Here is a 26975-nt window from a genome sequence, read left to right as displayed (position 1 = left end):
AAAAGCACTTTAGGCCACGTGAGGTCAATGGAATAAGAAAGGAGGAGAGTGGGAAAACAAGTCTTTCAGATTTTAACCAGGACTCCAAGCCCCCTTACCTCAACAAGATAGGCTGGAGTCCTCACTCAACAAGTTTACTATGGCCCTAAATTGGGAAGGAGAGGACTTTGATTGACCCAGGACAGGAATTCGATCCAAGCAGTGAGAATTAGTGGGCATTAAGGGTAGTGGTTTCAAGGGTACAAGGTTATGGTTGTTCTTAAGCGGGTGCTCTCACCGTTTCCACCAGCCTCTGTCTGTCCTCCTCCTTCCCAACATGGCACACGACACCCATAACGCTGAGGTTCTCGGCCTTTAGCTCCTCCACTGTCCGGTCCACATTTGCTTTCTTACGGCTGCTCACTACTACGTGTGCTCCATCTTGAGCCAGTCGCCGAGCGATGGCCAGTCCAATTCTGGAAAAGATCAGAGATCAAGGAGGTTCAGTGTAGAAAGAGATTATGAGATGGAACATGAGTGTCATAGAATAACAAGAGGCTCAGCAGAACAGTATTGCAGATGATTGGCAGAGTGGTGTGTGGTTTCCAGTGCTGGGATACAAGGGGATGTTTACAGGTCAGACTTGAGGTGGCATGCTAGAGTGTTGTGTCCAAATAATTGAGAAGGACGCCAGAGTAGTATGTAGATCCTAGCAGTGGATTGACAGAATACTGTTTATCAAGCTTGATTTGAATCTGCAGAGCTGTGCGTGTCGATCCAGTACAATAGCAGGTGTGCTGCTGATGAGAACTGTTGTGCCTCATTAGAGTTGGTAGGGTGAGGGTCCAAGAACTAAAATAAAAGCTGGTGTTGCAGGTTAGAATTCAGAAACACTAGCAGAGAGGTCTGCGGTCCCAGTACTAGAACTGAACAAGCAGCTGTATATAAAAATAAAAGTGCACTGGCTGAGCTCTGTGCTAATCCCAGTATGCAAGAGCAGGAAGCGCTGTAAAATAGGATTCAAATCAATTGAGCAAGCTGTTGGTGAGCTCCAATACTGTGTTGTGTAGTTCCTACAAATCTATATAGGATCTGTGCGTTTTAGTTAACATAAACTTAAGGGATTGGTGTTGAGACTGATTCCAGACACCTATGAAAGATATGTTGGTCTGTAGACCAGCTAGCTCACAGTGCCATTATGAGCCCGCAATCCACTGCTCAAGACGTCACATATTACATCACTCATGACATGGTCAGTGGCATCACTCATGACATCACTGATGACATCATCCTTGTGATAGAGTGGCGGTCGCGCGAGTTATAGTTATCTGAACTAACTATAACGGGGGAATTTCATTGGTTTTTTACGAGTGAAATATCCACCTAACTATAACATGTGTGAAACCTATGGTTTTTTAAGTAAATTTGCAAGGTTTTTTAAATGCTAATTCCTAACTATAACGTGTGTGAAACCTATGGTTTTTTCAGTAAATTTGTACGGTTTTTTAAATGCTAATTTATTTATGTATTATTATTTTTTTTATATCTTTATTTTACAATAAACTATGTATTAAAACATTATTATTAGTTTTTTGGTTTTTCACCGTGCGCGCACCCCCGCAATTTTTTGTAAAAAAAATTACAATTTTTTTTTCTGCCTTCGGGGTCCTTCAGGGACCCCCTGACAAAGGCTAGGGGGTCAGGAACTCTCTACCCTGCCCCCTTTTCACGTTCGCCACCTTCCTTTTTCACTCTCGCACTGAAAACAAACAAAATGGCGGCCGACACTTCCTGATTTCGACCGATTCGAACGTTGACTAACATGTAACCACCAATCAGAATTACGCTCGCGCACGTTAGGGTGCTCGCACGGTGCGCGCACGGTGCGCGCTTATAGATATTTATATGCTTTTAAATGCTATTTTCTCAGGAACTACTGAACAGATTGACACCAGACCTGCAAAAGGCACTTTCCTGACCTGAGGACTACCTCTCTGCCAAATTTCAAGTAATTCTGTTCAGCCGTTCGGGCTGTACCTTCGACTAAAGGTCCTATGGAAAAATGCATGGGGAAAACGCGTTTTGGGACCCCCCTTTTTTCTCGGGCCCCGCTTGACGAATCACCCCGAGACTTTCAGGGTAGGAGCTGAACGGAGCGCCCCATTAGTTTTGAAAATTTCGCGGGGATTCGTCAACCGGCGCCAAAGTTATTCAAAATAGAATTTTCAGATTTCCTATGGAAACTCGGTCCTAACTATAACTATCTACTATAGTATATATATATATGGTTATGAGCACCAAGAGAGTAACGAAAAGGTAGAATTCTACCACAGTGCTAAAACAGTTAATACATTAAGGAATATGCATACATAACAGTAATAATGCGCACTCCTACGATGCAACCCCTGACTAGATGTACCTAAATGTACCTAGCATGTATGTAGGTGTATAGCCAAGAATCCCCTTAGGATAGAGCCAACCCCATTACCTGATGTGGGAGAGCGAAGGACTCTCTCTTGGTCTTGAGATGGACACCCCGCAAGGGATGTCAGACCACTGCATTCAGGGACCTCAGCATCTCGCGTCAGCGTGTCAGCATGGAAGCCTTTCTCCTCTAGCTTGCCCAGTGAAGATTTAGTGCTTATATAACCGAAAGGGACACTCAGGGGTTCTACATAGAAGTGCATGCATAATATATGAGGCTAGTTTTCAGAGAAAACCACAGGACAGTCATGTAGCACCTAACTAGGTAAAAGGTCAGCACCAAAACCTGTTATGTAGAACAATGATAGGGCAGATATAGGTAATAGGGTTTGTCACAATATTGGGGTACATTGGGGTTCATAACAACTGAATTAGCAGGTAGTGCTGTTGGCCAGGGATGAGGTATTTTGGCAGAGTTGGGTGCAGGCTCCTGTACTGAAACAGGAGGTTTGCTAGAAGCACAGGTTTAGCTGCAGTGGCACAGCTGTACTGAGGGTTCTGGTAGTGCAATGGCACGAGGAGGTGCAGTGCAAAACGGAGGTACATGGTCCAAGCTTGGTGCGGATCTGGAATAGGAATGCAACAGGTTAGGATTGAGAAGCACTAATGTTTCAGTGTTACCGTCAGAGCGATGCCATCGCTGTACCAGAGATATAGCCATTATTCAGGTGTAAGACTGTGTGTTAAGGACTTAGCCACGGGTGACCCTTGCCTCCTAGTGCTTCTTCAACTGCAAGTGCCGATCAACAGCGGTGATCACTTGCCAAAGACTCGAGGCAAACCACTCACACCAGGGTATAAGCCACTGTTCTAAAATCATTTTCATCTTACATTTGAGGAACACAATTTGTTCATGTTGTCTCTTCGAAATCCCTTCTTGTCCATGTCACATGAGGCATCCATCGAGGATCAATATGCGCCCAATGCCATTTAACATTTACATACAGTCACGAGAAGTACTGCTAAGTCGACTTCAGATTGTTCCTCATCAACTTGCCAATGACACTCAATTATACCTGTTATATCTGGTGCATTGTATTATGCATCTTCCCTGGTGCTCTGGTCCTTGCTGCTCAGCCATCCATTGATGCTTTTACACTAGATACCCTTGCATGAGGGATGAATGTGTGGGGTGTAAGTCACACATTGCTTCTGTGTGAAGTTTAGTGTTTTTCATTTGGGTGTGCAAGTAGGAGAATTCTGTGTTGTGTAATTGTATTTGACAGTGCTTTGTTGGTGTTCAATGTGTCAATGTGGATTGGTGTGTCATGCCTCTTAATTGTTGGTTTTCTGTGTTATCCCTCATGTCATACTAGTCTGGCCAGCTGACCCCGATGGAGGCAGAGACCCCCCTATTCTGCGGCCAAGACAATTCTATAGCTTCTGGCCATGATTTGTTCAGGACTTCCTTAGTATCGGTAGCCAAGGTTTCCTGTGATTTATATTCCACATCATCCCCTGTACATCCCTATGGTTTTAGAACCACCAGTAAGTACGTCTGTGGAATATTAAGAACTACCCATATTTTATCCAGAAGCCATCTCTTCGGTTGCTCCCCCGCTATCATATAGTGTTAAAACCCTGGGACCGCTGTGTCCATACCGACAGATTTCCCTCTTGGACTGATGCTGGCTCGATACTTTGACTCCATAGGCGGTTGAGCATCCTCATGGCTGTATTCACGTAATTTTGTATATACACATGTAGGCGAGTAGGATCTGCACTTATGTTGCCCCCACTTTTTTTCTGATGTATACACTGGTTTCTGGCTATAGTCTGGCTGGATCCCTGCTGATCAGGGCCCCAGTCTCACTGCTCTCTCTAAACAACTTGGTGTGCATATTAGATGCACTAGTGATTGGATACTGTGGTACCTTATGAGCCCCCAGTATATGGTACCTTAGGTACCTAGGGCATTGGTACTTCACAGGCCTACCAGGGGCTGTAGCATGTATTATGCCACCCCTGGGAAGCATTCTCAATCTGACACCACAGGCCTGCTACTGCAGCCTGTGTGAGGTAGTGTTAGCACTCCTCACTGAGGTATAGGTTCCTATATCTCACCATACACACACATATAAACCTATCAGCCACCCCTCTTGCAGGCCGTAACAATCCTGAGGGCAGGGTGCTTGGTTTACTATGTGAGGGGGTGCTTCTGCATGAGCAGGACCCCTCTGCAGCTGGCAGAGTCTATTCTCTGCTGCTGTTTGTGGATACGGTTAAACCATATACTCTTAAGTGCATTATAACCTCGCTGTAAATGCTAACTTTGGAATGACTGCATCAAAACATGTCGTGTTTGGTGTCAAACAACTTGGAATCATACCCCCACACCAGTAACTGGTGTGGGAGTATGATCCCACCCTACTAGAGGGGATGACATGTACCCACTGTACTAAACGGTAGAAATCTTCTAGAGCCCTGGCATCACAAAATGGATGTCACCAGCACAGACACTGGGCTGCCCTCCTGCTGCTGACCGAAACTCGCAGTGGAGGGAGCCCAACAAAAGGTATCCTGTCACAGGGAGGTGTCACCACCTCCCAGACAGGATTTAGTGTATTGGAGCTGGGTGGGTGCACTCTTAGAGTGCTTTGAAGTCCTGCACTGGGGGAGCAGTAGGCTCCTCTGTGCATATGCCAGCTCAAACCGGTTCAGGGGCTATCTGCTCCTGCTCTGGCGCGAAACTGGACAAAGGGAAGTGGGTGTAACCACCCACTACCCTGACCCTCCTAGAGGAGTGGTCATAGAGCTAGTCCCTCCCCTATCCTCACTAGAAGATAGCAAGCATTTCCAATGCAATCCAGATTACCCCGGACGACGCTCTACAAAGAAGAATCCTGGCCCTTCGACGTTCCACTATCTCTAGAAGACTGAAGAATCTCCCTTGGAGTCAAGGAGTGACTCCCCTGCTTGGCAGGCACTAGTAACTTTAATCGGTTGCAAACTTCACCGCTCCCGCCGGAGTCCGAAGTCCCTGTGTCCCCTGAAGCGGATTTCCTGACCTCTTGACGGCCATTTTGAGTCCCCAGTGAAGCTGTGGCATCTGGACCCCACGAGTGACGAGGAACAGCAATACCAGGGAACCGTGCACTGATTTCGAGTGCAAACCCTAAACAACGTTCTACGAACTTGTGCTTTGGACCATCTGTTTTCCAAGTCCCTAGCAGGTCTGGTTCCGAAAATCAGCAGCCTACCCCGTCCCGAGTGACCGTGGGCTCCTGAGAAACTTTTCCTGCAAAGGCGTCTTCGCGGTTACTTGCCCGTTGGCTAGTGACTCACCCAAAGCCTTTCTCATCGACTTCAAGGGCTCTCCTGGTTGCTCCGGGCCTGCCCTCACTTACCCTCGCTGGGTAAGTCCATCAGACCTTGCTGGTCTGCATCACCGACTATCTTCAGTTCACACGAGACTTGCAGTTGCCAAGGCTTGTTGGCTCCAATCCGGTTGCCGACACCGTCATCAGCTGCAGACGTCATGGGACACTCCGAATCCAGCTGCTGGTCATCGTCGATCCCTCCTGGACCTCGTGAACGAAGAGACAAATTACCATCGACGACCTGAAATGACGCGACATCAGTGGTCATCCATCCTGCTGGCTACCGGTCACTAGCAAGTGACTTTGAACACTGTCCCCTCAATTTTCGGGTCCTCTTCATCTTCAATCCACCTTCGGATTCCAGCGGACACCTCTTCAGTCGTCTCAAGCAGCAAGTCTTTATTGGACTCCATTGAAAACAGCATCGCGACCCGACACCAAAAGACACCTATGCACCCGGCTTCCCTGGGTGAGGTAACTCGTGCACTCCGGTGCCCAAGTGTGTGTTGGCCCTCGAAATACTTACCCTGTAAGTGGCTTGCTTGTTGACTTCTTCGAAGTGCCCTAAAACTTTAAAATACAAACCGCGACTTGCTCCATTGTAACCTATAGGAAACCCGCGGCTGTGTTTAGACACTGCACGCGTCGCCCGTGAGCTTGTTACTTACCTGCTAACACTGCAGTAGTGAAGCCCCAGCGATTCCCAAGGCCCTAGGCTTTGTCATTTTGCAAGTCGACTTTGTTAACCCATTTTTTTAGTATATGGTCTGGTACGCCCCTAGGGCTCCAGCCATATTTGTGCTTAATTTATTGAGAACTGTTGACATTTGAATGTGTATCTGGGTTCTAATCTCATAAAGAGATTAGTAGAGTGTATCTAGAAATAAATACATATATATTTGATATATATACCTGTGTGGTGTCCTTTTCATTTGGTAATTCAAGAGATTATAAGGTAAAACAAGCTGCTTTACATTCCTCAGAGACCTAGCCTGAAGGCTGCTATCCACAGCTACCACTAGGATAGCTTTCTTTAAAAGGTTGTCTTAAACCTATCTACCATAAGAGTCGAATTGGACTGGTGCAAGGTGGCCACTATAACTAGTGACCAGCATATGCCAGGCCAACTTCTCACAACACATGAATGTAATGTGATACAGAGCCCCTCTCACCATGCTATATAAATTGTTCATGATCTACACATGAAATCTGACCACAAAGTGAATTGTATCTGCTGTGCCCTGCAGAAGGAACTGCTGGCAAAGGTTCCACTCCGAAACGCGCGTCGGCTATGTTCCTTGTCTTGAAATCCTTCTTGTATTTGGTGTATTATAACTGTTTTTTTGTAATACAGTGTGTCGTGTACAATCTATGTTTTTCTCATTTGGGTTATGTATGGTATGATTGATGTCCGTGTGGTTTGTGGTGTCATATTGTTGTTGTATATTTTTTGTATTACTTTGTTTTGGGGTTGCTCTATTTGAATTCTGCACAGTACAGTTTTTTTATATAAATGAATTTACATATACATTTTTTGAAAAACGAGACTTTTTGATACAATAAAAAATGTTATAAACAGTTGTTTTGTGGGACAATGTTGCTGTCTCTTTTTTAGGATGTATTACCTATGTATTAATTAATGGTTAGGGAGAGGTTTTTCGTTATTGTTTTCTTCCCTGCCCTCCTCTGCCTGTATTAAGTACCTCAGGGACCCTCTTTAGTTTTTCGAGTGGTTTGTGGTGGTAACATGAGCGGCAAGTTTTGCTCAATGAATCTGCGTGTTTAGTTGTGGTGTGGATATATGTATATTTATCTATATACTGTTCCTTTCTATTTTAGACAGTGATTTAGGACTGTTTTATTCCATCTTCAGTCCTTTGTCAAGATTTTATCTTAATTTAATTGCACTATTTGCACCTTGCATTCGCATTATTTATAAGTTTTCTGTAAAAGAGAAAGACTTGTGTAACATCTGGTGTATTTTAGTATGTGTTTTTTCCATTTTGTATTTGCAATATTTTGGTTTCTTTTATGTAAATGTAATGTTTCCATCTTGTATTTGCAATATTTTTATGTGTTCTGTAAAAGGGGAAGATGTGTTATATCTGGTGCATTATATTAAGCATCTTCCCTTTGGATCTGGTTCTTGCAGCTCAGCCAGTATGAATGTGCGGTGTGGAATGTTGGAGTGATGCGATAATGCTTGTGTGCCAGTGAGGTGGAGAGTGTCAGTTGGAGTATGGGCTGAGTAGCAGGGAGGCTGCTCCTGGTGGGCTATCCTAGGATCTAAGCTAAGAACCTATAAATATATTTACCTGCAACAAAGACCAATAAACTATATTCTATAAGCTACACCTCGGCTACTTGACCATTTCATTACAACAATACCCTTATGGGCAGTAAGGCAACTATATCCTCAAACTCGTACCCTGTCAACACATCCTTCAAGCCAGGATGTCTACAGTATTCTGCAACCTTAAAGCAATAACAGATGTTTGTTCTCATCGATGATGCTGTGGAAATCGCAGAAAGTACCGTTAGCATAAGCAGAAGCCATTTTGTTTGTGGCATCCATTTTCGTTAGTTATGTGGTAGCCATGTGCTTCTTGCGTCTTCCTTGTTGCCTGCTTTTCTATTCTGCTTGAATCATCAAATATAATTAACTCCTTCAGTACTAAGTCAGAGCACTGTGCATGCTCAGAAAGGCCTGTAGCTGCTAGAATGCACCTGTCTTAGACTGTAACTGACAGGCTATTCCAACTGAAGTAAGCAGTACATCTCCCCTCACACTTTGTTGACCAAGCAATTTCTGTATGCCCATGTTAGTCAATAACTATTCCTGTATATGCCTGTACCTCCTTGTTGAGTCTCCATGCTTGCTCAGCGGTAAATAGGGTATAAAAGACCCTTGGTTCCTGAATTCTATGGACTACCTCCTACAGTAGCCTGAGGGTATTGTATTGATGTAGTCCCACTCATGAGAAATTAATAAACCAGGTTATTTGATATTCCAACTTCCGTGCCAATCTCGTCTTTGTTGGTTTAAGAACCAGTGGACAGATAAGGAAGAACCCCTGCACCGGTGGGCCCCTAGAAAGGCTCATTTCCACAATGTGAAAATCAGCTCACCAACCTGAATTTGGAAGGCTCCTACTCGTCTCTCTTCCTGTGCCAAAACCTTTAGCTTTTCACATTGCTTTCCCTCGGCCCTTCTATAGCAAAGCTGAGAAAAGGGTGCTGACATTTCTTGCTCATTTTCAAATACTGCACTGGCAGCCCCTCTGAGCAGATCCACATTAAAACCTGCTGTGTGAGCTACAGGGTCTTACACTCTGGGTTACCCTGACACTAACCCACACAAGTAAAGGCATCTGCAGGTGGTTTAAAACTCAAAGTCACACAAAAAACATATATCAAAACAAACTTTTCTTTCAATGCTCTGTGCACTTACCGCCCCTCTCACCTGCACCCCATACTTGCTCCACCCCTCTTGCACTACTGAAAGGGTCTCAAAACCTACCTCGTCCTCACCTGCCCATCTTTCTCCCACCTTTAAAACTGCCAAGTAGACTAACGCATTTAGTGCTGGTGTCTGCATCACCGCACTAAAATGCATTAGTCACGCATATTATAGCTCTCCAAGGACCTACGAGATGCTGCATACAATAACAAAAGCATCAACTTACTGCCAGCAGCTGCTCTACTGGCAGCCCAGGCCAGCAATTATGAGTTCCCACTGTCAGATTCGGAGCGGTGAGCTACGGGCTGTATCAAAGCTGTAATTTTAATCACCGCATTTATTTAATAAAGAAATTCCCACCAGGCTCAGTCTGTCTTGACCACATAATCATGCAGTGTCAGAAAACATTATACAGCGATAGGAAGGATCTGGACCAAGACTTCCGTGGATCCAGCGCCTTCTGTTGTTTTCTGGAGTGCGCCCGCTGTGACTGGCCCAAGCAGCAACACTTTATTTATTGGGTCGAACCTAGGGGCAGCGCGCATACACCACTCGCTCTGTGAGGCATGCTGTATTCGAGTATGCACAGGAAGGCACATCCACTCTCCGCCCATATTTGTCATTGGCTTGTGTCATTGTCCTTCATAAATGCTGACTTCTGATTCGTAAAAGGCTTGTTAGTCCCTCCTTGTATGCATTTGTTACCGCCCATAACGACTGGACCTTTTACTTGGCTTGTTACACGGTCTGCATTAGGAGTGGGTGAGCACTATTTTGTTTATTGACACTGATGGGGACATTGCCGACCGCTTTTCTTATAGAGCGCTATGCCGCTCTTACTTGCATGCTGAGCACAGCACCCACTTTAGGGACATTGCGCTATGTGTCATTTTTGTTTGCTAACTTTTATAATGAGTACGGCGCCCGCTTCAGGGACACCGCACTCTGCAATACAATAGGTATTGCTTTTGCAAAACTTTGAAGCATTGAGATTGTAAATGACAATGCCTTTTAATATTATAAAAGGCATTGCCATTTACAATACCAATAGCTCAAAAACTCGCAATTGCGAGACCTATTACATTGTAAATGCTTGTTTCTCCTGTTGCCCCACCTGCCCAGTCAAGGTGGCACTGCACGACCCTCGCAGAGTGCTCTGTGTGATGGTCGTGCAGGCCAGCTGCGGTGCTGCCTACAGGAGCTTCACACTGGTACCCTCTCTCCTAACGGCCCCCAGCCCTCTGGGCAGAATTGGTTTGGAACAGAGTTGGTGGCGAGATGTTGCAATCCTCACAGTACCCTCCGGATCCCAACTTTCTAGCTGCTCTCACTCATGCCTGTGCCCCTCGCCCTACCAGCGAGTGTACCATAGATCCCTGGTGTCGCGGTTCACCCTCTGTGCAGGTGTTTGTCGGGATTGGATCTATAGTCTGGTCTGGCGGTGGTGGGAGCGAGGCCCACACTCTACTAGCACCAGCCCATCTGCACTTTCCTGCCACAACTAGAAGTCCTCCTGCGGAAAACTCACTTATTCCAAAATAAAGAGACTGACAGCAACACGACAATGCCAGACCAGCTGCCCTCACAGCAGTTAGCTCAAGAGGCAGCGAAACGATCACCACCCTCAAAGGCCAAGAGTCGAATGCCTGCAGTCAGCTCAGCAATCAGTATCATCGAAGGCCAAGAGTCGCCTGCCAGCAGTCAGCTCAGCGATCACTATCCTCGAAGGCCAAGAGTCGCCTGCCTGCAGTCAGCTCAGCGATCACTATCCTCGAAGGCCAAGAGTTGCCTGCCTGCAGTCAGCTCAGCGATCACTATCCTCGAAGGCCAAGAGTTGCCTGCCTGCAGTCAGCTCAGCGATCACTATCCTCGAAGGCCAAGAGTTGCCTGCCAGCAGTCAGCTCAGCGATCACCACCCTCGAAGGCCAAGAGTCGCCTGCCAGCAGTCTGCTCAGCGATCACTATCCTCGAAGGTCAAGAGTTGCCTGCCTGCAGGGGGCGTGGCCAGCAGCATGCAGGGCTAGACGTGTCTCCCGGGAGCTCCCGGCCGACGTCTATATATCCGACAAATTACATGTCTCCACCGGTCTAAAACCACACACTGGCTGTCGGTGGATGCCTGGAGAGGGACGAGCGAGACAAAGCCCGAAACCGAAGCCTCCAGAGGGAGTTTGGCCGACCTTGACGTGGCGCCCGTGGTGAAGGGGTAACGGCCGGACAAGATGGCGGCGCGGTGAACGGCCCGGGGCAGAGTGCCGCATCCCGTCAGGAACAGGAGGCTACCTGTAAGCGACGAGGCGCCATCGGACACTGACGCCAGCCGCGCCCGGAGTGCTGTACAGGCCCGGGTGCCTACAGGTCCGCCCGCCGGGCGAAGAGTCGGTACGTAGCGAAGGCGCTCAGGTGACGGAAAGCGGCACGAGAGCGGACGGCGGAGGGGCCGGAACCCAGGGTGGCGTGCTGTTCGGCTTCCTCGACTGGGCCAGAGAGGGACACCGGGCCGCGCGCTGAGTGGACCGGGTGCGGCGGGTGTCGCTGAGACGTGAGGCACACCTACTCAACATGGCGGCCACTCCACCGGACTGACGGCCAGAGAAAAGCCCTGCGGTCTCCACGGCGGGAGACGGGACCTCCCTGCCCATACCGGTTACAACGAAGTCACGGAGGTGGTACGCTGGTTACGGCTAGAGCGGGGGAGCAGCGGACGCCGAGAGCCCACCTTTACCAAGATGGCGGCCGCGACCGCGGACGCACTCGGTGAGTGAGCGGAGCGGGAGAAGGCGGCCCTGCGCACCCAAACACACAGCAGCCGGTAGTGGGGGCATCTGACTTGAAACGAGGGGTTCCTGTGGCGGATAACCCTTCCCCCCCCCCACTCCTCACGCCCTCACTGCCGACCCACGGAGGTGAGCGTGCAGGCAACACTGGCGACCGCCACGCACTGACAGCCACGCGGACCTGGGAGAGGCGCCCCCCGACCGCCCCACGGAAGCACTATTGCTGAGACCAGTGGCGATGAGAGGGCTGGCCTTGTAAAGGAGCAGGAGTAGGGCAGCGCAAGGTTGGAGAGCAGGGGAGAAGGTAACAGCTACACTGCACTGTCGAAGGGCCATGAGGGAGGAAGGAGACTACAACCAGCGGCGGGGTAGACAGGGGACCGGTTGGAATCTTGCTGGACGTGCCTCGGCATAGGGTGGGTCCACCACAGCTAACTCGGAGGGGCGACGCCGCACACCGCACTGTGCAGCACTGAGGAGTAGTGGGACAGGCAGAGCGGAGGGGCACCTGGGGACACGCGACCGGAATACCCGCTATCAGATAGGCGGGGAGGAAGTGGAGCACCAACCCAGTACACCACCTTGGCCGATCAGAGTGAGGTGATAACGGGGGGGCTGCCTCGTACAGGGTTGGTACTGGAGATTTGACGCACGACGGGCAGTGCCGAGACACTCTGGATCCCGGTGGGACACACAACGAGGAGGCCGCTACAACCACTCGGCCCAGGTCACTCACAGCTGGGCTCACCACGGAATCAGTCAGGATGGGGAAGAGAGACCCCCCACCCAAGCCCCCCAAACAAGGCACTCTGGATCTCTTCGCAGTGCCAAGGTCATCCAAAGACAACACGGGTACGGCGGCAGAGGGGGCCACTGACACGGACAGGTTACTGGCGGCAATCCAGGCGTCGAGATCGGATATACAGGAATCCCGATCCGAGTTGGAGGGCAAAATTGGGGAAGTGGGCGCTGAGGTCACACTCCTGCGCCAAGATTTCAAGAACCTCTCCGCCAGGGTGTCCGAGACTGAAACACGCATTGGAGAGGCTGAGGACTCGATAACTACCCTTCGAAGAGAAATGGCGGAGCTCCAGGCGTCGCACAGACAGCTGCCCTGGAAGGTGGATGACGCCGAAAATAGGGCGAGACGGAACAACCTCCGATTCGTAGGATTTAGAGAGAGAATCGAGGGGAACAATATGGCAGCCTTCCTGCACAAGTGGCTCACGGACACCTTCCCTGGAGCCCGTTTTTCTTCTTGCTTCGTGATCGAAAGAGCGCACAGGGCGCTCCTGGCGAAACCTCCGGAGGGCGCGAGACCCCGGCCAGTGATCGCACGATTCCTCAACTTCGCTGACAGAGACTTAATATTGCGGGAAGCGAGGAAAATGGGCGTAATCCGAGTTGAGAACACCAACATAATGATTTTTCCGGACTATAGTCAGGAGGTCCAGAAGCAGCGGCGCTCCTTTGACTCGGTGAAAGTCAAATTGCGATCACTGAACATTACGTATATGCTGCTCTTCCCAGCAAAACTCAAAGTCATCTACATGGATAAGGCGCACTTCTTCAGCCATCCGGAGGATGCATGGCACTGGCTGGAGGAGAGACCGATCTTAAATAGTCGGGAAACGGCAGGGAGAGAGGAGCTGGTGAGGGCGGCACAGGATAAGGCGCGGTGGGACACGCCAAAACAGCAGAGGAGGAGATCCAGGAGACTTTACTCGAGATACACAGGCACCATTCACGCACATCGGCAGGATCCAGGAGGGGGAGATCGGAATCACCCGGGACGTCGAGGACGGCACACAGACCACAGGAAGGGTCACGGGACCCGACAGGCTCGGAAGGAGAAGGAGAACACCTCAGGGACTCGGATGGGGAGGGTGAGGTGTCGGACACTGACCAGCGCTCCTTACACCCACTGGAATCAGAGATCCGGCAGTTGGAACAGGACGTATCCGACAAACACTGCAGCACAGTACCGACAACGCAAGACTCACATTCGTGACCCTGGAAGACGTGGATGGTTAGATTGTCGGCCGGGACACGGCCATGACACGCAAGTGGCCAGCACCCTTTTAGTTGTTGTTTCTCTCTCCTTTATTGTTTCCTTCCATTAAATCTTTTTGTGTTTTCAGGTACGGTTTACTTGTTAGCAACAACAGTTCTGTAGAGGGAGGGAGTGGGGGGGGTGACAGACCGACTTCTACTAACAGCTTGGACCGTGATGGGGACGAGTCTGGAAGGGGAGAGAGGTGGGGTGGGGGGCGGGAGAGGGCACAGGGGAATTTCAACAAGTTGGGGAAGCAGGGGAGGGAGTTGGACAAGGGATAGCACAAAGAGGCACAATCTGAGGAATGGGAGTCCACACTGTCACACACAGCCGCTATGGTCGCCTAGTGACCTCCAGAAGACCTACACAGTATGGCAGGTACACTAACAAACACAGACGGTCTACGCAAGGGGATATCCATTATGACTTGGAATGTTAATGGTCTGGGCTCCAAAATAAAGAGGGGATTAGTGAATTCATACATAAAGAGGACCTCCCCGGACCTCACCCTCCTGCAAGAAACTCACCTTAGGGCGGGAAAATGTACATTCATAGCGAGGGGGAGATACAAAGTCTTGAATCATGCGGGCTACACGTCAGGCGCCAGGGGAGCCGCAATACTAGTTAACAAAACACACACTTTTCACCGTAGCGCGTACGTGGAGCGATACACAGGGTACATATGTGGGAGTACAGGGAGTGTGGAACAGACAACGCATGACAATCATCTCAGTATATGCCCCTCCGAAACTCCAAACACGCACACTCAGGGAGGTAGCGTCCATCTTACTGGAAACGGCGGATACGATGCAAATAGTGGGGGGGGACTTCAATGATGTCATGTCGGAAGAATTAGACCGCTCGGGGGCAACACACCGAGGGGGGACACAAACAGCTCTTGCGAAATACGTGGCGGACATGGGACTCACTGACGCATGGCGGTGGCGACACCCGACGCAAGAGACGTTCTCCTTTTACTCAGGGGCCCACAAAACCTTCTCCAGGCTGGACTATATTTTTGTGGCAAGACAGTATCTGTCGGAAGGAGATGAGATCTCGTACAAGGCAAGGGGAATTTCAGACCACTCCCCCTCTATGCGCTCTTAGGGAAGAACACCGAAAGGCGTGAGACGGAATGGCGATTGGCAGCCTGGGATATTCAATCCCCTGAAATAGTACGGGGTCTGAGGGCAGACATAAAAGTGTATGTAGCGGAGAACAAGGGCTCAGTGGAATCTAACATTGTCTTCTGGGAAGCCATGAAGCCTGTAGTGCGAGATAGACTCAGAGGGAGACTACGGGATGAGCGCAGCAAACAGCACAGGGAGGCAGCAGCGTTAGAACGCGAAATCCTGACCCTAGAAAGACACTACTATGTAAACCGAGGTGAAGGTATACTGCGGCAACTGCAAGACAAACAGAAGGAGTATAGGGAGCTGGTCTCCAATGAGGCAAAGACGCAAGCCCTAGCCACGTTACACCGCCTGTATGATGTAGGCGACAAGTCAGGCAAGCTCCTGGCTTGGCTTAGCAGGAAAGAACAAGCCGCGAGGTGGGTGGAGCGAATCAGGGAAGATGGGGGAGGCCTGGAAACTACCGACGGGGGCATAGCAGAAGCCTTCGCGCGGCACTATGAGAACTTCTATAGGGGCCGGGACCTCGGGTCAGTGGAAGAGGCCTTACTTTATATGGAAAATCTGGATATCCCAGTATTGGATGAGGAACTCAGCGCCCCTTTGGAGGCGAGAATCACACTGGAGGAGATCTCCGCAGCCATCAATAAATTAAAAACGGGGAAGACACCGGGGCCAAACGGGTTCCCGGCGGAATTCTTTAAAAAGACGGCTGACCTATTGACGCCCCACCTGTTGGCGCTATATGTAGAAGCATACGGACTAGGGAGACTCTCACGAGATCTAGCATTGGCAACTATAGTGCCGATATACAAACAGGGAAAGCCGAGGGAGGATTGTGCCTCGTACCGCCCCATCTCCCTCCTAAATATGGAAGTCAAAGTACTGGCAACAATTCTAGCGGCGCGCCTACGGACGGTGGTCCCAGACCTTATACACACAGACCAATTTGGATTTTTGCCGGATAGGGCGACAAAACTCAACCTCCGACGGACCCACAACTGGCTCCAAGAAATACAAGGTAGAACGGAGCCGCACTGGTTCCTGTCCTTGGACGCGGAAAAAGCGTTCGATGCGGTACATTGGCCCTTTCTCATGGCAGTGTTGCGTCGGTTTGGCTTTGGCCCCCATTTTCAGAAATGGATAGGGCTGCTATACGCGGCGCCGAAGGCGAGGGTACGAGTGAATGGGTGCCTATCGCGCGAATTCCGGGTGGAGCGGGGCACCAGACAAGGATGCCCGCTGTCACCTCTCCTTTTCACTCTCACCATAGAAATACTGGCGGCCAAAATTCGGCAGAACCCAGAGATCCATGGCTTCAGGTGTACCGAGTCGGGGGATACTCAGGAAAAGGTTTCGTTATATGCAGACGATGTACTGTTGTATATCACGAACCCCGAGATATCCGTAGGGCAGTTGTTCAGAGAGTTGGAAGACTTTGGGGGAATGGCAGGCCACACCATCAACTGGCATAAATCAGTCTTGTATACGCCACGAGGAGCAGTACAGGGAGTAACGCTACCGGAACGTCTACTCACCACCGCTGAGGGGTTCCAGTACCTTGGGGTATATGTCACCTTGGACAAAAGGCTCTCGTTCCAGAGAAATGTGGAACGAATACTGAAGGAGGCAGTGGAGGATATGACAAGATGGAGACAGTTGCCGCTCACCCTACTGGGGAGGGCGGCGATGTATAAGATGATTACCCTACCCAAATTTCTCTACGCACTTCAAAATGAGTACTATCCGCTCCCGACTAATACTATCACTAGAATACACGCTGACCTGCGGTCATTCATATGGCTGGGCAAACAACCACACATTGCGCTCCAGACACTCCAGCGACATCAATATAGTGGAGGGATTTCATTACCGAACCTGGAGGCATACTTTTGGGCGGAACACCTGACCCCCATTAATGACTGGCTGCACGCACCAGCGGACCACCCAACCTATGCTTTAGAGAGGTATAAATTATCCACACACAATATACTTCACTATCTGTATGGGGGAAAGGCGGAGAGAACGCTCTTGCCAGCGACTTTGATTACGATTAGAGCATGGTCCCGAGCTACTAGATCCACGGGATGGGAGGGGAAGCCAACACGTCAGACTCCACTGTGGCATTGCAAATGGTTGAAGGAACTACATAAACTGAAAGGCTTCCAAAGGTGGGATGACATAGGGATCTCCACCATTGGGGACGTGATTAGTAAAGGTGAGCTGAAGACGTTCGCGATGCTGCAGGCAGAGTTCGGATTACACCACACACAACGATACAAGCACCTGCAGCTAGTACATGCCTGGAATGCACAGCAGATATCACTACAGGGCATACCGGAATACTCACCTTTGGAAGGGAGACTCCTACAGGAGCAGATGGTACACCAGGCAGTCTCGCTTACATATAAAACCCTCACAAACAACATGTTGGGAAATCTGGCGAAACTCAGATGTACATGGGAGGCGGAAGTAGGGCAGCTAGAGGACCTAGACTGGGAGCTGATATTGATGCACCCCCGAGAAGTCGCCATTAAATCACGGCTGAGGCTGATCCAATTAAATATATTACACAGGACATACTTCGACCGGAGGCGTCTCCACAAGATGGGTAGGATAGCAGACGCCACGTGTCTTCGATGCAATACGGAACAGGGAGATTTCTACCACACTATATGGTCCTGTGAGAAAATTCAAACGTATTGGTCTCACATCTTCACAGAATTGGGGGAGGTGTTGGGAATGGAGCTAACACTAGACCCGAAACTGGCGTTACTGGGAATGGTGACCGAAGTAGACCTGCCGCGCCCACATATCATTTTCCTGGTGTTGGCGCTGGTGGTAGCGAAAAGGGACATTGCGAAATATTGGGGGGTGGCGGAGCGGCCTGAGATAGAGGAATGGAGGAGAGGTCTGGACCTCTATATGGCAGCAGAACGAGTGACATACAAAGCGAGAGGTTGTCCAAAAAAATTCCGAAAGATATGGAGCAAATGGAGGCAATACCATGGCCTAGAGGTGGGACACATAGGAGGACACACATAGAGGGGTAGATGGCGGGGACGGGCGGGAGGGACCACCTGATAACGATGAGTGCCAGTACAAGACAGTGACAGTGATTCATTTAGAGATGCCGTACATGCGAGATGCTATATTATGTTGTGGGAGGGGGGACAAGCACTAATGCACTATACAAGTATGACACCGGTGGACTGGTGACACATAGTTGGATGGACTTGGGAGCTGTCGGTCCACCCTGGAGGGGGACGTGCTATTAGTTCTGTAGGGGGTGGTGGGGGACGGGGGGGGTGTTGTGGGAGAAAAACAATACAAAAAGCAGGATCGTGGGGTTCCATGTGAAACGCGTAACATTAGACACATTTGCACTCTATTGGAAATACCTAGGTGTCGCGGCCCGGCCGCAGGGTTGTGTGCATAACGGCTATGAACTCATAACAAGATGTAAGTTTGACATGATGGTTGGGACGTGCCACATCTGTAATTTTTTTCATGCCTGCACAAAAATAAAGTTTAAAAAAAAAAAAAAAGAGTTGCCTGCCTGCAGTCAGCTCAGCAATCACTATCCTCGAAGGCCAAGAGTTGCCTGCCTGCAGTCAGCTCAGCGATCACCATCCTCGAAGGCCAAGAGTCGCCTGCCAGCAGTCAGCTCAGCGATCACTATCCTCGAAGGCCAAGAGTTGCCTGCCTGCAGTGAGCTCAGCGATCACTATCCTCGAAGGCCAAGAGTTGCCTGCCTGCAGTCAGCTCAGCGATCACTATCCTCAAAGGCCAAGAGTTGCCAGACAGCAGTCAGCTCAGCGATCACTATCCTCGAAGGCCAAGAGTCGCCTGCCAGCAGTCAGCTCAGCGATCACTATCCTCAAAGGCCAAGAGTTGCCTGCCTGCAGTCAGCTCAGCGATCACTATCCTCGAAGGCCAAGAGTTGCCTGCCTGCAGTCAGCTCAGCAATCACTATCCTCGAAGGCCAAGAGTTGCCTGCCTGCAGTCAGCTCAGCGATCACTATCCTCAAAGGCCAAGAGTCGCCTGCCAGCAGTCAGCTCAGCGATCACTATCCTCAAAGGCCAAGAGTTGCCAGACAGCAGTCAGCTCAGCGATCACTATCCTCGAAGGCCAAGAGTCGCCTGCCAGCAGTCAGCTCAGCGATCACTATCCTCAAAGGCCGAGAGTTGCCTGCCAGCAGTCAGCTCAGCGATCACTATCCTCAAAGGCCAAGAGTTGCCTGCCTGCAGTCAGCTCAGCAATCACTATCCTCGAAGGCCAAGAGTCGCCTGCCAGCAGTCAGCTCAGCGATCACCATCCTCGAAGGCCAAGAGTCGCCTGCCAGCAGTCAGCTCAGCGATCACTATCCTCGAAGGCCAAGAGTTGCCTGCCTGCAGTGAGCTCAGCGATCACTATCCTCGAAGGCCAAGAGTTGCCTGCCTGCAGTCAGCTCAGCGATCACTATCCTCAAAGGCCAAGAGTTGCCTGCCTGCAGTCAGCTCAGCGATCACTATCCTCGAAGGCCAAGAGTTGCCTGCCTGCAGTCAGCTCAGCAATCACTATCCTCGAAGGCCAAGAGTTGCCTGCCTGCAGTCAGCTCAGCGATCACCATCCTCGAAGGCCAAGAGTCGCCAGAGAGCAGTCAGCTCAGCGATCACTATCCTCGAAGGCCAAGAGTTGCCTGCCTGCAGTCAGCTCAGCGATCACCATCCTCGAAGGCCAAGAGTCGCCTGCCAGCAGTCAGCTCAGCGATCACTATCCTCAAAGGCCGAGAGTTGCCTGCCAGCAGTCAGCTCAGCGATCACTATCCTCAAAGGCCAAGAGTTGCCTGCCTGCAGTCAGCTCAGCAATCACTATCCTCGAAGGCCGAGAGTTGCCTGCCAGCAGTCAGCTCAGCGATCACTATCCTCAAAGGCCAAGAGTTGCCTGCCTGCAGTCAGCTCAGCGATCACCATCCTCGAAGGCCAAGAGTCTTGGATGGGGGTGGAGACTGGTCATTGACGTGGCTAACAGTGACAGCATTGTTTTATTCTCACTATTGTGTTGGTCTACAGGTATCTCATATAATAAACACATATATAATAACGACACACGCATCCTAAGACTAAAGTTAAACGCAAATTAAACTAATCTGTAAGAAATGCTGTTTTACATATGGTGGGTGTGGTGTGGTGTGGTGTGTCTGTGTGTGTGTGTGTATTTTGAATCCAGGCTGGCACGGGGGGGGGGGCTGAGGGAGGGGGTTCCATGACTTGCATGGATTAAAAATGCATTACACACAGTATATAATATTAACTTCGGCTCTAGGGGCAGTTTTAAGTTCTTTTTAAGCAGGCCTTTTTGCTCATTAGGTACTAATTTCGAATATTTATCTCTCAAAGTGTCCTTCTTTGCTTCATTTTACTAGCGATAAAACATCGATCAAAATGTCAGACATTGGCATTGAAATGTCACTCCTACGCACACTGAAACCATGGAAATGTCTGAAAACTTGGTATCTGTGCGCCTGCAATACAATCTCCAACCCCCACTTGCTCGGTAAACATTTCACGAGGCTCTGTAGCGCCAGATGCAGGCTCTGGGTGACTGTCTGGGGGTAATTCTTGCCCTAGGAGGTTGTAGGGGTTGGCCCTGCAGATCCCCGCCGCTGTGTGCAGCGCTAGGCCTTCACGCCGCAGTTATCCCAATAAAACCCCCTGCTCGAAGCCTGGCCACTCACCCATCAGTGGAGGCGGTCACTAGGGCCACCTTCCTTGCGAGAACCCCCGCGGAGGCTGCCGTGCTGCTCATTCTCGGGGCTCCGTGCTGTACGAGGCGCGCGTACCGGGATGCAGTGCGCAGTGCGCGCTGCATGCTGCCCAGGCTCCGGGCTGTGGACTCCGACCCACTGAAGACCTTGGACTTTTGGCTTGGGCTGCAGGAAACACAATTGCAAGTCATGGATTAGACGGCTTTAAACAGACCGGACGCCTCAGACGCTCGTCAAGGCGGACTAGTCGCATACAGACTAAAAAAAAAAAAACACATCTACAGCTCGGTCAGTGTTTGTCATGGTGGTGAGGGTGTACACTACATAGAGCCCCTATTCACAAGCCTGTGCGCACAGTGTGAGGCGCTACGCTAGAGGTGCACGCAGAGAGCTAAGCACTGTGCTAGAGAGACCCTGTTTTGCGCCCCATATCTAAACTGACTAACTTCGGAGAAACAACTCAATCTGTTATTACCTTCTAAGCTTAAAAGGGGGCCGGGGGGTGGACGTGGGGACGGCAGCTATTTTTGAGCCGGATTTGGGATCTCTCTAGTCACAGTAAAAGATGCTGAATGTGTCCCCATCTAATTTGCCAACAAGGGACACAAGTCAGCAGCGACCACATGTCTGCTTTTAGTTCGGAGCAGGAAAGTGCAGGCCCTGAGGGGGCTTTCATATTTATGATGCCAGTTGAACCCCAAACAATGACCGGATATAAAGGGCCATCAGCCCTGCTATTGTTGGGAGTAAGATCCTAGCTGGGAGAACCTAACACCTAGACACTAAAGCAATGGAGAGGAAACAAAGGCACACATCTTGTTATAACTTCAAGTACTTAAGAGAAACGACCATTTGGATACTGGTTTTGGACTTTGTTTAGTTAATGTACCTAAGAGACATGCATGCACTATAAGAATGTCATATGTATTTGTCTGTACAGTACTTGCAAAAATATCAATTTAAATAGCACTTATTTTTGATGTAATTCTTTTATAGCGCTACTCTTCCCAATGAGGGGTGTCTGAGTGCTTTACATCACATGCATATATTATACATTAGCAATAAATCATACAAGTGTTGAAATCAATGTACATACAGGATGTTACATACAATAATGAGGGTTTCCTTGGGTAGGAGTCACACGTCTTTACTGGTAGGGATTATATCTTAAAACAGGGATCAATTTGTAAACAAGCATTTGCAATGCAATAGGTCTCGCAGTTATACGAGTTTGAACTATTGGCATTGTAAATGACAGTGCCGTTTATTTATGTTTTAAAAAAAAAAAAAACTTAAATAAAAAGCACTGTCATTTACAATGCCAATAGCTCAAACTCGTATAAATGCGAGACCTATTGCATTGCAAATGCTTGTTTTTCTCTTTCAACTTAGGTTTCCCAAATGAGACAGCAGCAAAAATAGCCTTGGACGTCGTGAAGGAGTGGCTGCGGGAGAACCACAGTGAGGTAGGAAGAGACAAGCTGGCTTGCGGTCTGACTCCCCGAGGATGCTGCTAGCCTCCAAGTTACCAGAATGCAACGTGAGGCGGCGCACGCCGGTGAAACCTGGCCCGGCCCGCTAAACACAGGGTCAAGTTAATGCCAGCACAGTGATGACAGCGCATTATTTAAGGGATCAGAATACAAGGCTAATCGCAGGGTAAACCTTGTTCTAAAGTGAAAGGGAGAAGTTTAGAGTTTCAAGTGATGCTGGAGATGGCAGCGTTTCTAATGACACTGGGAATTTTCTTCAAATGGCTGTATTGGGCTGTAATGGATGCAATGGTGATGTAGACAAGACAGTATTCGCCGGATTACAGAAGTGTTGTCTAGTGCCTCTGGTGTTTGCTCCTGCTTTCTGTGCTTTGGGCGCACTTCCGTAATCAAGGGGCCAAAGATGCTTGTGCTGTCACACTGTAATATGCGTTGCATTGATGCATAAGGTGCAGAGTGAATTCCAGATTTTGCCTGGGAGAGTGGACAATACAAACAAGCGGCCGAGAAAGTGAAAGTGATCGCGATCAAACATCAAAGCGGCCGTGCGGCCGCGAAAGTGAAAGCAAATGGTGTGCAGGCTGCCAAATGGTGCGCGCGCCCGGCGCACATGCACTGTATTTGGAGGCCTGAAAGCACTTGTTTGCACTTCCAGATCCCCCATTTACAAAAGCTCTCGCGAGAGCAGCGCTAAAGCGCTGGTTCAGGCGAGACCTAAAAAGTGTCATGAGGTCACTACAGCATACACCATCCATTGCCCCGGCCAGCGGAGCAAATGACAGTACAAACACAACTACTAACCATTGCTCACCTACAAGTGTGACAATTCGGATTATTCCAGGCCACCCACAGCTATAAGAGGGGCCTGGGTGGCAAGAATAATGAATTGTTCATGTATATTTAATTATTAAACAATGCTGTTGTGCTTATCTCAAAAGTAGACAGACACCGCCACCCTGTGGTAGACTGCGATTAGTGCCTGTGTTAACAATTAAGTGACTGTGTCAGCACCGGAAACCAGCAACTCAAATTAAACACTAGCCTGGAGAAACACAAAGTCAGGATTTAAAACATTTTTAGAAACTGTAAAATAACAACAGATTGAGAAAAAGCAATAAGGATCTAAACTCACGTCTGGCAGTATGCATGCATGTCATTAATGCCGGTTCACAGCTCACTGTGCTATATTACAAGGATTGGAATTTATGAACTGCAAGTAACAAAAGTATCCCTGTGTCAAAAGCAACAACCCAATTGCCTAGCTACATAAAATACACATTTATCATCTGTATGTTACTCAGTATGCTTTGCAGGAGACACATTAACCGTCTATGCTACTTAATGAGTTATAACTGTGACAAGACAAAACACAAATCTCTCCTGCAACTCCATTAACCACCATAGTTATCTCATCATTAATAATATTCCCTGAAATTTACTGAGCTCACAGAGCTCTCTACAGCAGGTGCCTTAACCCCGTAAGATATTTTAAAAGCCCTTGCAACCCATTTAACCGGAATAGATTTAATGCCACGTTTCTCGTTGTTGCTAGTTTCTTAATGACAGAGTTAAATAAAAAAAATGTACAAGTTGACAGACAGCATTTCATGACTTTGCCCCTTGTGACTTACCCCCTTTTTGTTGCCACGCCCAGATCCCCAATGTATGGGTTCCTGGAGGGAAATGTTTCCAATTTGCAGCACTGATTACAAGTACTAAGGTAATTCTGACGGGGTGAGTAATTCCTGTTATCAGCCTTCCCAATTAAAAGTGAACAGATTTAATTTGGTCCCAGTAAGTTACAACCAGGGACTCCTGCTGATGAAAGCAACAAAAATCTCTAGGTAAAATTCCAAAAGAGGGAACAGATGAGGTTCTGACTAAATTAGACTGGCTGTATCGGGTATGGAAGATAGTAGGCATGGAAAAGATTACAGCTGGCTTGTCTCGCCCCTTCCCAAGGTTCGATAAAACGTGGGGCACCACTACTAACTTCCTCTCCTCAGAATTTGTGGAACTTACCTGCCAACAATACCTGCGAGTCCTCTGTCTCTCTACCACACAGACCCAGACTGGTGACCAACCCCAGCTAAAGTCATAACCTTGTGTCCCCCAAGAGATCAGGAACCTTCCGGCTGCTCACACTAGCTGCTATTTTCTCTATTTCCTATTTTCTCCTTCATGTCTTCTTCCTTTCCTCTCACTACCTATGCTGAAAGATTTACAACTATTGATCCTCACCGGCCAAAAGGATGTAGGTGGCGGCTAATGTTCAGCTTTGCATCTAAAATTAATAAAAAGATTTAAACCATAACATTCCAAAAGATAATGATGAAATACTGATGGAACGGGTCTCGGAATTACAGATTCCCCAGGTAAGTTTTCATTCTTCAGGGGTCAGTAACTCCATGGTTGTGGTATTACCACCACCAAATCCAGGACACGCATCATGGTGAACTTAAAGAAGTGTGGCAGCCCTTCATTATGGAGCTACTTCTTATTGTTTCAGCCATATTTGAACCAATGCCATTGTAATGAAAGTTCTCAGATCTCCCCTGGACCAAGGTATGTACCGTCACTTTCCCAGGGAGAGAATATAGTTCCAAACTTATGGAATATAACATATACACAGCACTTCCTAAGGTGGGCAAACTTTCAACACTCCCCCCAAAGGCAAAGCAAGAAAACAATATCACAGGAGTCTCCTCTAGACCAGGGTAACGCACACAACACTTCTCTAGAGCGAGATATACATTGCACATCACTTGCCAGGAGTAGAACAACTTTCCTATAACACAATTACCTGCTAGAAGGGAATTCACCCATCCTTCTACAACAGAATACTTGGCCAAGAAGAGTCCACACCTCCTGCTACATGGAAAAGACAAATTGGTATATCTGGGATATATTTATTAGTAAATAGCACCACACGGTAAGCCAAATGTACCTATCATAGCAGACTCTAACATATCAATAGTATGATTGAAACACAATCAAGGCAAACATATATGTAGAAATATATATATGTATATAAATGTATGGAACCTGAAAATAAAGTTATAGTAAGCAAGAACAGTAGGAAAACTAGAAAATAGTGGAACACCTCACCAACTGTCTGTCTGTCCATCCCGTTTCCACTTCGCCAAAGGGGAGTCCGGTTCTTCGGCCGAGACAGTAGTGACACTATACGCCCCACCGCCACAGCTGCACGTCTGCCCTGTGAGGAACTTCCACCGAACAGAACCCAGACACCTCCTTTAGTACAAGTGGAGACGTAAGACGAAGCTCCTGGTGAGCCTCGCCCCCTTTTCCCATCAGAGTCCGTACCACTGAGCACCAAGGCCACAGCTTCAGCTGGCCAGGAGTCTGTTATGGCTTCAGAGCAGAGCGAGCACATTCCTCTGACAAGATCCAGTTCTTTCTGGTCAGTAAAGGGCGAAAAACAAGCGAACAGGAAAACATGCCATTCTCACCTAGTGAAGCTCAGAAAATGGAGACAGCTCAGAAAATGGAGTCACTCAAGCATAAGCCTCTATTCATGCAAACGAGCAAAATTAGTATGCAAGATGACATAAGATCAGGGCAAAGCCAATAGCAAGCACTGCCGTTAAGCAAGATAAAGTCAGAATCTGAAAGAGACATAATCAAGCCCTACTTCGTAGCTTATTCTGAATAGGCAGCTCTACACATCACCATATTATGTTATAATATGCTAAATAAGACTAAGATGGTGATGGGCGACGGTCATTATCAGGCTATTTATTAGGCCTGGGCGGTAAATTCCGTTCTGCTCGCGGAATTTGCGGAATTTGGGTAATTTCGCGTTCCGCGGAGAACGCGAAATTGCCCAAAATTCTGCTTTCCGCCACTTTCCGAAATCTTTTGCTTGTTTGCGTTCTCAAAATGCGTGTTCACGAGATATTTCTCCCCGAGCATGCAAACAGCGATTGTGAACAGGAAAAAAGCATCGCGAAGAAGCAATTCCGCGTGTTCGCGGAATTTCTGCATGTTCGCGGAGATTTTTTACCGTTTCGCGGAGATTTGCGTAATGCGATTACGCAAATTCCGCCCACCCCTACTATTTATCCACATAAATGGCACATTCATTACATTCCACCCATGACCATCGTCCAACAACATCAAACATACAAAAACTTTAAACAATATGCAAACCATCTCTGGAATAATAAGAAACACAACGTATAGACTACACACATTGAATGCAACAACATAATGCAACTAAAAAACAAATAACTAAGAGTGCACCACCCAAGATAGAACGTAGCATACCAAAATCTGGTAGCCACCCAAAAAATCAGTCCCACCGCCCTTTATTCTTGGCAAGACTATTCTACTGAAAGACAGCAAGATTATAGAACAGAAGAGAAGCAGGCATATGCAAGACCATCCTACATTCAGGCTAGGCTAACATAACACACTAAAATCAGTTAAAATGGTGGTGGTTGAGGGTCATCATAGGGTGTCAGACCACAAAAGTGGCTCATTCACTACAGCCATACTGA

General features: G+C 48.6%; 1 protein-coding gene across 2 annotated transcripts in view; it reads right to left on the bottom strand.

Moving 5' to 3' along the window:
- The window catches only part of LOC146859197 (dehydrogenase/reductase SDR family member 4-like), an 89944-nt gene that overhangs the window by 47456 nt on the left and 15513 nt on the right, over positions 1 to 26975 (bottom strand). The window contains exons 2-4 of one of the 2 annotated variants that reach the window (XM_085649875.1): positions 25256 to 25323; positions 20930 to 21124; positions 278 to 455 (exon numbers count right to left, since the gene is read on the bottom strand). In XM_085649875.1, the coding sequence (XP_085506001.1) occupies positions 278 to 455; positions 20930 to 21124; positions 25256 to 25278 (396 nt within the window). In that variant the 5' untranslated portion in view covers positions 25279 to 25323. The remainder of the gene's footprint in view (positions 1 to 277; positions 456 to 20929; positions 21125 to 25255; positions 25324 to 26975) is intronic. The other variant, XM_085649876.1, reaches the window with a different exon arrangement.

This window comes from Triturus cristatus, chromosome 3_2, assembly GCF_964204655.1.
Source record: "Triturus cristatus chromosome 3_2, aTriCri1.1, whole genome shotgun sequence".
Classification (NCBI taxonomy): Eukaryota; Metazoa; Chordata; class Amphibia; order Caudata; family Salamandridae; genus Triturus; species Triturus cristatus.
This window is presented reverse-complemented; position numbering and strand designations above follow the sequence as displayed.